At 41.8% G+C, this 14,862-nt stretch overlaps 2 protein-coding genes across 8 annotated transcripts in view; both read right to left on the bottom strand.

Moving 5' to 3' along the window:
- The window catches only part of LOC133545533 (zinc finger protein 436-like), a 9,765-nt gene extending 847 nt beyond the window's left edge, over positions 1-8,918 (bottom strand). The window contains exons 1-3 of the mRNA XM_061891221.1: positions 8,432-8,918; positions 3,029-3,161; positions 1-610 (exon numbers count right to left, since the gene is read on the bottom strand). The exon at positions 1-610 is cut by the window's left edge and continues 847 nt beyond it. Coding sequence (XP_061747205.1) covers positions 1-610; positions 3,029-3,161; positions 8,432-8,533 — 845 coding nt within the window. The 5' untranslated portion in view covers positions 8,534-8,918. The remainder of the gene's footprint in view (positions 611-3,028; positions 3,162-8,431) is intronic.
- LOC133545531 (gastrula zinc finger protein XlCGF57.1-like) overlaps positions 1-14,862 on the bottom strand; it is a 158,724-nt gene that overhangs the window by 73,557 nt on the left and 70,305 nt on the right. The gene's annotated exons all lie outside the window — the stretch shown is intronic.

Below are 14,862 nucleotides of genomic sequence, written 5' to 3'. Positions count from 1 at the left end.
CAGTGAGAACATTTCAAGTAAGTGTTGTCAGTGTGACATGTCTTATCATCTTTAGAGTCTTCGTCATCAGTGTCAGGAGAGTGTGAGGTTGTGTCCTCACTATCTGATAGTGGAGCTAAGAGCTTGTCTGCTTGTGATCCTCCACAGTGGTCTCCATCAGCTTCTGTTGTCATGTGTTGTGTTGAGCTGCTGCTTGGAGGCTCCCCCCCTCCCCTCTCCTCACTTCCACCTTTGACCTCATCATCTTCACTCTTCACAGGGACACCAGTCACTGGCTTCTTGGTGACATCAACCTCATCCGGTTTTTCACAATGCTCTCCCACCTGACTGACGCTGTGTTCCTCCGCTTCATCTTTAACATTGGGTGGCTGTATCTCCCTGTCATCCTCTTTGTAGTGAAGGGGCTTTGGCTCCTCCTTTTCCTCTTTAATGTGAGGGGACTCTGGTTCCTCCTTTTCCTCTTTAGAATGTGGAGGCTGTGGCTCCTTATCTTTAAGATTGCAGGGCTGTCGCTCATCTACGTCTTTTATACAAGGGGGTTGTGGCTCCGCCTGCTCCATACTTGAGTTCGGCTCCTGCTCCTCAGGGAGAATATGTTCCTCACAGACATCTGCAAAAGAAAAAACACATGCTTTAGAAAATTCCAGCATTGACGAGTCACATGAGACATTGTCCTGCACCAGCATTATGATTGCAACAACACTGTCGACAAATATCGACTTAATTTACCTACTTAAAGGCCTACTGAAATGAGATTTACTTATTTTAATGGGAATAGCAGGTCCATTCTATGTGTCATACTTGATCATTTCGCGATATTGCCATATTTTTGCTGAAAGGATTTAGTAGAAAACATCGACGATAAAGTTCGCGACTTTTGGTCGCTAATAGAAAAGCCCTGCCTTTACCGGAAGTAGCAGACAATGTGCGCGTGACGTCACAGGTTGTAGGGCTCCACACATATTCACATTGTTTTTAATGGGAGCTACCAGCAGTAAGAGCTATTCGGACCGAGAAAGCGACAATTTCCCCATTAATTTGAGCGAGGATGAAAGATTCGTGTTTGAGGATATTGATAGCGAAGGACTAGAAAAAAAAAAAAAAAAAAATCAGGTTAAAAAAAAAATAGGCAATTGCATTGGGACGGAATCAGATGTTTTTAGACACATTTACTAGGATAATTATAGGAAATCCCTTATCTTTCTATTGTGTTGCTAGTGTTTTAGTGAGTTTAATAGTACCTGATAGTTGGAGGAGTGTGTCCACGGAGGCCAGTGTCTGAGGGAAGTCGACGGCAGATGTATGGACGGCGCAAGCTCAGCTGAGGCGACTTTTGTGATAGCAAAATTACTTTTACTCGTTTTAATTGAAGATGTTCTTTGAACGGGTCGCCAAAAGTTGTTTATTGGGCTCAGGAATGTGACACTTAGCAAGAGATCTAGTATCTGATTAAGCTCTGTCTCCTGTGTCTTTGATGTAACATGTGGACTATAGTTGACGTGGGCATGTGTTTTGCCTCTTCCTTACCCCCAACAGAGCTAAATTGTTCCCCTTTCCTGAGTGACCCCCCTCCTGTGGGCAAACGACACCCTCTCCCCTTCACAGGACTTTGGGTATTCGTTCCACTGGTGAACTGTATGTAAATGAGCATTGAGGGTCGGACTTCTGAGAATGTATATTGTCATGTCAAATTCTAAAGGAGTTACAACAAGCTGGAACGAACGGATGTGTCGTTCTGGTTTGGTCTCGCTTTGCAACGCTTGCTATTAATTGTTTGTTACTTTAATAAATCATTTTAAAGCTATTTGTCACTAAAGGATCGTCTTTAAGAAATTTCCACGACACTTTTTACCACAATTTTCTCCCTGAAAACTGCTGGTTGACATTTGGTCGGGATCCATGTTCGCTTGACCGCTGTGATCCATAGTAAAGTTTCACCTCTGGGAATTTTAAACAAGGAATCACCGTGTGTTTGTGTGGCTAAAGGCTAAAGCTTCCCAACTCCATCTTTCTACTGTGACTTCTCCAATATTAATTGAACAAATTGCAAAAGATTATGCAACACAGATGTCCAAAATACTGTGGAATTATGCAGTTAAAGCAGACGACTTTTAGCTGTGTGTGTGTGTGCAGCGTTCATATTCCTAACAGCCCGTGACGTCAAGCGTACACGTCATCATTACGCGACGTTTTCAAGAAAAAAGTCCCGGGAAATTTAAAATTGCAATTTAGTAAACTAAAAAGGCCGTATTGGCATGTGTTGCAATGTTAATATTTCATCATTGATATATAAATTATCAGACTGTGTGGTCGGTAGTAGTGGCTTTCAGTAGGCCTTTAATCCTTTTCGACCCTTACGGGACATAAGGCTTCGACGATCTGCCTCCATCTGGACCTGTCTTGAGCAACATGTTCCCCTTGTGGTGGGGAACCTTGCGTGTCTCTGTGACCCAGAATGCTATACCGACGGGGGCTATGCCCCAAGCAGGTTCAACCATGTCGGGAAGGTATTCTAGGTAGAGTCCAGACAAAAACCGACACCTGGTCCTCCAGGTTGGGAGTTGGGCGTGGGGCCAACATCCCCACCTCGTAAAAAGACACTACCGTTACAGAAACTTCTACGAAAAATATCGACAATAAAACAAATTCATTTGTCGACAAAAGAGAGATTTTTTGCCAAAGTATCCCACAATGCAGCCATATCGGAGGCTTTGTTTATCAAGAGCATTAGCACTACTCAATGCACACGTGATATTTACGTAGTGTTCCTTGGAAAATAACATTGCACCAACATTGGTACGAAGGAGAAATACTCTTGAATTATTATATAAGATATTAGGCAGTATTGGAGATTATTATTCTCAGGTAACTTCACTTTTGTTGCATGTGGAGGCTCCAGTCCGGACGTGAGAACTATTTTATCAATACAACTACTACCAAAGTTCTTCCACGAAGCACATCAAGTTAAAGCTGTCATTTATTCTGGATTAATTTCCATTTACATGAATATTCTTAATTCATAGCTTACCCGAAATGAAATGATCCGAACAAACACCAAGTTGTTGATAGCACGGCACATCAGGTCGGTTGACTGCAGCAATCCATTCTCGCCTTTGTCGTTTACTCTCCTGTTCAGTCACTTCCTTCTGTCCAAGATTTACCTGAGTGATGCAAAAAAAATGTCAAATGTAAACAGTGTCAGTTTGCAGTGCAATGAAAAAATGCACAATGACAATCGTCAATCACGAACACTCGCGATCTGTTAAGTCAACGATTGAACTTTCCGACATGAACGCCAGGCGTCATGTTTGGAAGAAACCAGGCACGGCTCATCACCAGGCCAATACATATATTTTATTTTACATATACATATATTATATATACATATATATATACATATATTAGGGGTGTAACGGTACGTGTATTTGTATTGAACCGTTTCGGTACGGGGGTTTCGGTTCGGTACAAGGGTGTATTGAACGAGTTTGTAACCTAAAGTCTTAACAATCTGCTCTGCAGCTGCCTCTGAGCAGTGCGCACCCAGCATTGTCCCATTCACACAACCATCTGATTGGTTACATACGAAGCCAATCAGCAGTGCGTATTCAGAGCGATGTAACAGCCAATCAGCAGTGAGTATTCAGAGCGCATGGAGTCAGTGCTCCGGCGTCGAGATGAGCAGATATGTGTTTAGCAGGTGAGCAGCTGACATCGTATACTCCCCAAATTATACTAAACACTTCCCAGTCACAACTATTACAAACATCACTATGAGCCCGTTGACCTTCTAGAAACTTAAACTGCAGCTCAGCTCTCTCATAGTTCTGGATTGAGGTGAAGGCTAATTAGCTTTTAGCGTTACGTTAGCTCATTTTGCTGTGTGTGTGTGCATGTGTGTGCTTGCGTGTGCGTGTGTGTGCGTGTGTAATAAAAGTCAACTACAGGCTTCCCAAATGCTGTAATAAATTAAGCATGATGAGTTGACTTGAAACTGTTTAATGTTGCACTTTTTATATGTAGAAGAAAGGTTTTGTCATTTTATTTGATCTATGCAGTAACTTGAGGCAGTTTAATGTGGATTAACGTGGGCAGAATTATTATAGTGTTCCCAATGCTAAAATGATAAAGCCATTGTTTACAAATTTGGTAAATAAATAACCAAAAAAATTTACATTTTGTTGTTTTCTTACTGTACCGAAAATGAACCGAACCATGACCTCTAAACCGAGGTACGCACCGAACCGAAATTTTTGTGTACCGATACACACCTAATATATATATATACACACACACACATAGATATACACACATATATATGTATGTATACATATAGATATACATACATATGCGTGGCGCAGTGGTAGAGTGGCCGTGCGCAACCCTAGGGTCCCTGGATCAATCCCCACCTAGTACCAACCTCGTCACGTCCGTTGTGTCCTGAGCAAGACACTTCACCCTTGCTCCTGATGGGTCCTCGTTAGCTCCTTGCATGGCAGCTCCCTCCATCAGTGTGTGAATGTGTGTGTGAATGGGTGAATGTGGAAGTATCTCTGCCCTTGCGAAGGGCAGAGACGGGCATTGCCACCACCCGTCGACTGGTGCTGAAGAAAGGTGCGGGGCCGACCTTCAGGTTGTACAGGTATGGCCATATAATCTCACTAAAACACTAGTAACACAAAAAGCAGATAATGGATTTTCCAGAATTATCCTAGTAAATTTGTCTAATAACATCTGAATTGTTCCCACTGTAAAGTCTTTTTTTCTGTTTTTTTTTCTAGTCCTTCACTCTCACTTTCCTCATCCACTAATCTTTCATCTTCACGCATATTAATGGGAAAATCGTTGTTCTCTCAGTCCGAATCGCTCTCGCTGCAGGTGGCCATGATTATAAACAATGTTTAGATGTGAGGAGCTCCACAACCTGTGACGTCACGCGCACATCGTCTGCTACTTCCGGTAAAGGCAAGGCTTTTTTTTATAAGCACCAAAAGTTGCGAACTTTATCGTCGATGTTACTAAATCCGTTCAGCAAAAATATGGCAATATCGCGAAATTATCAAGTTATTGAGCGAATAGATATTGATGCTATTCGGCCATGTCTGCCTTAGCATCGACGGTAAAATGTGCAAACCAAACGATCGGGACTTTCGCATCTTGTGAGACTGGAGCAACTTAAATCAGTCGATTGATGAAGTGAATTATATTTATATAGCGCTTTTTTCTCTAGTGACTCAAAGCGCTTTACATAGTGAAACCCAATATCTAAGTTACATTCAAACCAGTGTGGGTGGCACTGAGAGCAGGTGGGTAAAGTGTCTTGCCCAAGGACACAACGGCAGTGACTAGGTTGGCAGAAGCGGGAATCGAACCTGCAACCCTCAAGTTGCTGGCACGGCCACTCTACCAACCGAGCTAAACAAATGTTTGTTTAGCATTAAAAGTGGGTGGAGGGAAACGCTGGAAGCAAATATAGCTACAAATGTACATACAGCTAGCCTAAATAGCATGTTAGCATCGATTAGCTGGCAATCATGCCGCGACCAAATATGTCTGATTAGCACATAGGTCAATAACATCAACAAAACTCACCTTTGTGATTTTGTTGACTTTATCGTTGGAAATGCATCTGCAGGTTATCCATACATCTCTGTGCCATGTCTGCCTTAGCATCACCGGTAAAATGTGCAGACCAAACGATCGGGACTTTCGCATTTTGTGACACTGGAGCAACTTAAATCTGTTGATTGGTAAGTGTTTGTTTGGCATTAAATGTGGGTGGGAAGAAAGGCTGGATGCAAATATAGCTACAAATGTACATACAGCTAGCTTAAATAGCATGTTAGCATCGATTAGCTGGCAGTCATGCCGCGACCAAATATGTCTGATTGGCACATAAGTCAATAACATCAACAAAACTCACCTTTGTGATTTTGTTGACTTTTTCGTTGGAAATGCATCTGCAGGATATCCATACATCTCTGTGCCATGTCTGCCTTAGCATCGCCGGTATAATGTGCAGACCAAACGATCGGGACTTTTGCAACTTGTGACACTGGAGCAACTTAATTCCGTCGATTGGTAAGTGTTTGTTTGGGATTAAATGTGGGTGGAGGGAAACGCTGGAAGCAAATAGTGCTACAAATGTACATACAGCTAGCCTAAATAGCATGTTAGCATCGATTAGCACACCGTAATCGATGCTAATTGATGCACATTCTACGTAAATCAACTTGAATCCGTCCCTGATCGTGTTGTTACACCCTCCGACAACACACCGACGAGGCATGATGTCTCCAAGGTTTGGAAAACAGTCAAAAAACGGAAAATAACAGAGCTGATTTGACTCGATGTTTATAATGTGTTTGAGAAAATGGCGGTTGACTACCTAGGTGACGTCACAACGTGACGTCATTGCTCCGAGAGCAAATAATAGAAAGGCGTTCAATTCGCCAAAATCCACCCATTTAGAGTTCGGAAATCGGTAAAAAAAAAAAAAGGCATTTTTTCTGCACCATCAAGGTATATATTGACGCTTACATAGGTCTGGTGATAATGTTCCCCTTTAAGTTAATTGGAAACTGTAAATTCAAATAAATAAACTTGTGATTTTGGGCTATATAAGTAAACATCGATTGACTGATTGTTAGTGTTTACATCCGAGTAGAAACCGGTTGTTATGAAGCTGGTTCTTTCTGATATCACTTCCTGTGTGGGTGCGGTCTTTATGGTCACTTCCTCTCTGAACTCAGTTTGTAAACGGTCTATCAGTCTCAGCCCTTTGAGACACTTGTGAGTTAGGGCTATATAAATGAATTTTGATTGATCGATTGATATGAGTCCATACAAAGCTAAGAGTCGGAAATTCAAGGAATAGAAGGCACGCTTACCCGTGTAAAATTTTCTCCGAGGAGGAGAACCTTAAAAGATGGTTTAGTGTGGCTAAAACAAGGCGTAGGCTAAAAAAAATATTCATTTAAGGAGTTATCCGGCTTAGTGTAGACATAACCTAAAAGGTATAAATCGATGTTAAAACAGGCCCAAACATTTTTTGAACGCACCATGACACTAAAGTCTCATACTCTTCTCTCTGGGGGGGTACGAGGATGACAGGGGATGCAAAACAATAACAGTGCAATATCTTTTCATAACATGGTCACTACTGCCTAGTTTCTCTTGTTATATTCTTATTTTCTTATTGCAGTTTGAGTAATACTAATATTCTGCAAATGTAAAAACAAATATGAGTTCTGACTAAAGAATTGGTGCCGATGGAAACTAAGAAAAGGGATTTGGGTACACTATCTGGAGTACAGGGCAGGCGAGTGGGGGATCTTATGTTCGTGGATAACTCCTCTGGCAGGGGGCTCCCCTCGTCTCTTTTAATGAACAGCATAGGACACATAGCAAGAGTGGTCCTCAGGTCCTGTTGATCAGGGGCAGTAGCTCCACAGCCACAGATCCACTTTTAACCACTAATATCACAGTCAAAAGGAAAGCTTGTTCCCATAGGCACCATAAATTGTTAATTATGTTTAGACAAAAGTGTATATTATATATACTATTATATATATAGTATTTATATAGGTGTGTGTGTGTGTGTGTGTGTGTGTGTGTGTGTGTGTGTGTGTGTGTGTGTGTGTGTGTGTGTATGATGGACATATGTGTATTTTGGGTATATGTATTTGTGTATGTATGTGATTATGTGTGTATGTGTATGTATGTATGTGTATATGTATATATATATATATATATATATATATATATATATATGTATATGAATTGTATATATGTGTGTGTATATATGTATATATGTAAGTGTGTGAATTTAAATGTATTATATATAGATAATATATAGCATCTACGCAGCAACCACTGAACTGAATTATATTATATATATTATTGTATTATATATATTGTATATGTATAGGAGTGGGACCTAATAAGTTTACTTCTTCCCACTCCCTTTTGAGCCAATCTTGACATCTACAAAAGATTAGTCACATGTAATGTGTTCAATGTAAGTGTAAAAATAATGTATTTATATATTTCTTTTGTATTTTATGTCATTCTCTTGTTTTGTTTGCATGGCTCAAAATAAACCATTCATTCAATAAACCATTCATTCATTCATTCATTTTACGGTTATATTTGTATTCTCATTGTTGCTTTTTATTTTTATTGTAATATTTTTCAATTATGTTTCTATTATAACCCCATTATTTACTTTTTACTGTTTAATTGATCTCAACTCTGTACAATGCTGCTGGAATTCTTAATTTTCCTGAAGAAACTCTCCTGAAGGAATCAATAAAGTACTATCTATCTATCTATCTATCTACTCTTGCGATTTCCTGAAACTTGGGATCCCTGCTGTTAACGATGGCATATATATAAAGTTAATAAACATGTGAGCGTAAAGAAGTAAACAAACCTGTTCTGTGAAATCAGCGTCCAGTAGTTGATGTTGTCGCTCTTTCTCCTCTTTTGTTGGATAATCTTCCTCCTCGTATTCCGCTATCATTCTTTCTAGCATTCCTTAACCCGCCGCAGTTAGTCAACAGATCCCCAAACTCTCGGCAATTGTATTTTACTCACATTTTCACACAATCCCAACATTCTACACTCACACTTGATCTCTGCTTAGCGATGTGTCGCTAACGTCCGCGTCTATTCGTTAGCAGCTAACAAGCTAAGCTAACTGGCATGCTGAGCTAACTAGCTAAGCTGCCTATCGAGTCAAACGTTCACTGAGACGAGTCTGATGTATCCTCTCACGATACGATGTCAAACAATAAACAAACAACCAAACAAACAAAGGTATAAGTTAATAAGACTGCGCTGCTTCGTTGCAGTCACGACACGTTTGGTACTTAGACGCGATCAGTTTGCGCATGCGCAATTTTGTTCTTCTTTTTCTTCGTTTTTAATGGCGGTTGACAAGCAACCTTCTAGTGCGCATTACTGCCACTTTCTGATATGGAGTGTGGATGGAGATGGAACCCCACTCTATATTCTTTTATTTAACCCAGTCTTTTTTTTAAATGTATATAATGTTTTGTATCCTACGTGTTCTGAGTACAATCCTAAAATATCTTCCACCACTAACCTAGCATTCTGTTTTGCTAACTTATTTCCCAGTATTTCCCTTTCTCTATTGTATTTCCTACATTGTATTAAAACTTACTCTCTGAGGACAACAGTCACACAGTCCTGTAGTATGTTTCTTATCAATGTCAATCAACTATTTAAAAATATGTATGTCCTAATCTCATTCTAGTAATAATGTCTTCTTCTTCCCTTTCATCCACCCAAAACTATTCAACTTTTTCTTCTCTTTTTCTTCGCAATTTAGTAACACTTGGTGAGTTGGATGTCCTTGCTTGGACCCTTTTAAGTTTGCCCCAAATAAACTGCGGACAGTTGATCTCTTCTCACGTCTAAAGGTTTTTTATTCATTTCTACTTGTAATGCTGCCACTTTAGTAGTTCCACAACACAATCTTGATGCCTGTGAATGCATCCTGTCTATTTTACCAAGTCATGTTTTTGAAGCAGATTGATAAATGCCATCCATCCATCCATCTTCTTATGATTATCCGCGATCGGGTCGCGGGGGCAGCAGCCTAAGCAGGGAAACCCAGACTTTCCTCTCCCCAGCTACTTTGTCCAGCACTTCTCAGGGAATCCCAAGGCGTTCCCAGGCCAGCCGGGAGACATAGTCTTCCCAACGTGCCCTAAACACCTCCCTAGGGAGGCGTTCGGGTGGCATCCTGACCAGATGCCCAAACCACCTCATCTGGCTCCTCTCAATGTGGAGGAGCAGCGGCTTTACTTTGAGCTCCCCCCGGATGACAGAGCTTCTCACCTTTCACTCCCTTTTTAGACCAGTTGATCTGCCATTTCTTTTCTTTTACTTCTATGTCCCACTCTCCCTTGTGGAGGGGGTCCAGTCCGATGGCCATGGATGACGTACTGGCTGTCCAGAGTCGGGACCCAGGATGGACCGCTCATCTAGAGTCGGGACCCAAGATGGACCGCTTGCCTGTGTATCAGCTTGGGACATCTCTGCGCTGCTGATCCGCCTCCGCTTGGGATGGTTTCCTGCTGGCTCCGCTGTGGACGGGACTCTTGCTACTGTGTTGGATCCGCTTTGGACTGGACTCTCGCGACTGTGTTGGATCCAGTATGGATTGAACTTTCACAGTATCATGTTGGACCCGCTCGACATCCATTGCTTTCCTCCTCTCCAAGGTTATCATAGTCATCATTGGGTGTGAGTTTTCCTTGCCCTTATGTGGGCCTACTGAGGATGTCGTAGTGGTTTGTGTTGTGGTATGTGCAGCCCTTTGAGACACTAGTGATTTAGGGCTATATAAGTAAACATTGATTAATTGATTGATTGATCTCTAAGGGAGAGCCCCGCCACCCGGCGGAGGAAACTCATTTGGGCCGCTTGTACCCGTGATCTTATCCTTTCGGTCATGACCCAGAGCTCATGACCATAGATGAGGATGGGAACATAGATCGACCGGTAAATTGAGAGCTTTGCCTTCCGGCACAGTTCCTTTTTCCCCACAACGGATCGATACAGCGTCCGCATTACTGAAGACGCCGCACGGTTCCGCCTGTCAAACTCACGATCCACTCTTCCCTCACTCGTGAACAAGACTCCGAGGTACTTGAACTCCTCCACTTGGGGCAGGGACTATAATCAATAACGGATGGAATTAAAGTGATATATATTGCTTTCATTGCCTGTTTATCAGCCCCCCAATCTTTAACCCTCAAAGCCCTCATCATATTTACCATTTTTTTACTTTCTCCACTATTTTCCTGATGTGGGTTGACTAGTTAATATATTTATCAAACCATATTCCTTAATATTTAAATAATCTTCTTATTTTAATTAATTTGGAGCTTGTTTTGAACCTTCCTCTTATGGTCAATGTTTATATTCACCTTGGAGAAAAGCAAACCACCAAGTTTAAAGGCCTACTGAAAGCCACTACTACCGACCACGCAGTCTGATAGTTTATATATCAATGATGAAATATTAACATTGCAACACATGCCAATACGGCCTTTTTAGTTTACTCAATTGCAATTTTAATTTTCGCGCCGAAAAATCCTTCTGAAAACGTCTCGGTATGATGACGCGTGCGCGTGACATAACGCATTGTAGAGGACATTTTCTTCCAGCACCATTTCCAGCTATAAGTCGTCTCTTTTCATCGCATAATTCCACAGTATTATGGACATCTGTGTTGCTGAATCTTTTGCAATTTGTTCAATGAATAATGGAGACGTCAAAGAAGAAAACTGTAGGTGGGAAGCGGTGTATTACGGCCGCCTTTAGCAACACAAACACAGTCGGTGTTTCATTGTTTACATTCCCGAAAGATGACGGTGAAGCTTTACTATGGAACAGAGATGTCAAGCGAACACGGTTGGATTAACTCATATTATGTTCTACTTATGGTCAATGTTTATATTCACCTTGGATAAAAGCAAACCACCAAGTTTAAAAGCCTACTAAAAGCCACTACTACTGACCATGCAGTCTGAGATTTTATACATCAATGATGAAATCTTAACATTGCAACACATGCCAATACGGCCTTTTTAGTTTACTCAATTGCAATTTTAATTTTCGCGCCGAAAAATCCTTCTGAAAACGTCTCGGTATGATGACGCGTGCGCGTGACATCACCCATTGTAGAGGACATTTTCTTCCAGCACCATTTCCAGCTATAAGTCGTCTCTTTTCATCGCATAATTCCACAGTAATATGGACGTCTGTGTTGCTGAATCTTTTGCTATTTGTTCAATGAATAATGGAGACGTCAAAGAAGAAAGCTGTAGGTGGGAAGTGGTGTATTGCGGCTGCCTTTAGCAACACAAACACAGCTGGTGTTTCATTGTTTACATTCCCGAAAGATGACGGTGAAGCTTTACTATGGAACAGAGATGTCAAGCGAACACGGTTGGATTAACTCATATTATGTTCTACTTATGGTCAATGTTTATATTCACTTTGGAGAAAAGCAAACCACCAAGTTTAAAAGCCTACTAAAAGCCACTACTACTGACCACGCAGTCTGAGATTTTATACATCAATGATGAAATCTTAACATTGCAACACATGCCAATACGGCCTTTTTAGTTTACTCAATTGCAATTTTAATTTTCGCGCCGAAAAATCCTTCTGAAAACGTCTCGGTATGATGACGCGTGCGCGTGACATCACCCATTGTAGAGGACATTTTCTTCTAGCACCATTTCCAGCTATAAGTAGTCTCTTTTCATCGCATAATTCCACAGTATTATGGACATCTGTGTTGCTGAATCTTTTGCAATTTGTTCATTGAATAATGGAGACGTCAAAGAAGAAAGCTGTAGGTGGGAAGTGGTGTATTGCGGCTGCCTTTAGCAACACAAACACAGCCGGTGTTTCATTGTTTACATTCCCGAAAGATGACGGTGAAGCTTTACTATGGAACAGAGCGGTCAAGCGAACACGGTTGGATTGGACCACACACACAGAGTACAGTGTATTATGCAGCGATTATTTCGAAAGATCGTGTTTCGAAGAGGGTCCCTTGCGAAGGGCAGAGACGGACATTGCCACCACCCGTCGACTGGTGCTGAAGAAAGGTGCGGGGCCGACCTTCAGGTTGTACAGGTATGGCCATATAATCTCACTAAAACACTAGTAAAACAATAGTGAATTGTGAATTATATTTATATATAGCGCTTTTCTCTAGTGACTCAAAGTGCTTTACATAGTGAAACCCAATATCGAAGTTCCATTTAAACCAGTGTGGGTGGCACTGGGAGCAGGTGGGTAAAGTGTCTTGCCCAAGGACACAATGGCAGTGACTAGGATGGCCAAAGCGGGAATCGGACCTGGAACCCTCAAGTTGCTGGCACGGCCACTCTACCAAACGAGCTATACCGAGCTATTATAAAGCTACAAAAAGACTCATCTCTCAGCCAGTTTGCTTGTCGCAATAGAGGTCTTTCTCTGAGGCAGGTCCTGAGGTGTCGAGATGTGACCACCTGTGATCTGAGCCTTCTCTGTTGGGGCTGATGGCAAGTGTTTATTCTTCATTTTGGCCTTGCCCATGTTGTAATCGCCAGAATCAAAATACTTTAGCCCTTTCTAAAGTCGTTTTCTCAGAAAATCTGAACCTCCTGGTCTAGCTCCAAGATTGGGATGCATGATCTTTATCTTGGCTTCTTCTGCTTTCTCTGGACTGACAACTTTGTCATCCATTTCCTGCACCAGGGGTGCGGGATCATGGATGAAAGAGTGCCGCACCTCTACTGTCGACCACTTGCAACTTAAATTGAGACTCAGCTCCAAATTCGTACTGCGCAATAAGCAGATAATGGATTTTCCAGAATTATCCTAGTAAATTTGTCTAATAACATCTGAATCGCTCCCACTGTAAAGTCTTTTTTTCTATGTTTTTTTTTTCTAGTCCTTCACTCTCACTTTCCTCATCCACTAATCTTTCATCCTCACACAAATTAATGGGGAAATCGTCGCTTTCTCGGTCCGAATCGCTCTTGCTGCTGGTGGCCATGATTGTAAACAATGTTCAGATGTGAGGAGCTCCACAACCAGTGACATCACGCGCACATCGTCTGCTACTTCCGGTAAAGGCAAGGCTTTTTTCATCAGCACCAAAAGTTGCAAACTTTATCGTGGATGTTCTCTACTAAATCCTTTCAGCAAAAATATGGCAATATCGCGAAATGATCAAGTATGACACATAGAATGGACCTGCTATCCCCGTTTGAATAAGAAAATCTCACTTCAGTAGGCCTTTAAGTAAATAGTGGTGTTTCAGTTTCAGCACATAATGAGATAAGGCCTCTAAGTTTGACATTTGCATGTGGATTGAATCACTTCTTGTGGAAAGAGGCCCTAATTGGGACTTTGGAATGCAAACATGATAACCATATCCTTGAGAAAAGACTACGAGACTAGCTCAACGCCAACATTTGACTTAAAGCAGTTATTTTAGGGCGGTATAGCTCGGTTGGTAGAGCGGCCGTTCCAGCAACTTGAGGGTTGCGGGTTCGCTCCCCGCTTCTGCCATCCTAGTCACTGCCGTTGTGTCCTTGGGCAAGACACTTTAACCACCTGCTCCCAGTGCCACCCACGCTGGTTTAAATGTAACTTAGATATTGGGTTTCAATTTGTAAAACGCTTTGAGTCACTAGAGAAAAAGCGCTATATAAATATAATTCACTTCACTTGTTTTCCAGTCACTACACACAAACATCTTACATGGTCAGGATGTGCTCTCCTGACTTAGCACACACACACACACAGACAGGAAGAAGGAAAATAAAAACTAATGGTTTGGCTTCCTGCGATGAGGTGGCAACTTGTCCAGGGTGTACACCGCCTTCCGCCCGATTGTAGCTGAGATAGGCACCAGCGCCCCTGCGACCCCAAAGGGAATAAGCGGTATAAGACTGATGGATGGATGGTTTGGCTTCTCCAAGTTAGGAGTGCCTCATTTTCTTGACCTCCAGGGTACTGCAGTCCTGTATAAGGACACTCGCTTGTAATAAAGCAACGTTTTGTTTAGTTAAGCATCTCCGACATCTCTTCGGATCCAGACGCACTGCTGTGTCACCTTTCTGTCCGGAAGAGGATGACAAGACCAAAAATACACTTCACAGGTCTCAAAGTAGTTTTTTTTTTGCCCTACTCTCTGTCCGTCTCGCTACCTTTTTTCTTACTGTCAGCAGAATAAACTTGCTTTTCTGTCAACTGATGTTGTTTGAGACATCAAATTAATACTCTGTGATCCCCTTGTGCAAAGCAACGGACAAACACCCACCT

This window comes from Nerophis ophidion, linkage group LG28, assembly GCF_033978795.1.
Source record: "Nerophis ophidion isolate RoL-2023_Sa linkage group LG28, RoL_Noph_v1.0, whole genome shotgun sequence".
In the NCBI taxonomy this organism is placed as follows: domain Eukaryota; kingdom Metazoa; phylum Chordata; class Actinopteri; order Syngnathiformes; family Syngnathidae; genus Nerophis; species Nerophis ophidion.
Note: the sequence above shows the minus strand (reverse complement) of the source record. Positions and strands in the feature narration are given on the sequence as shown.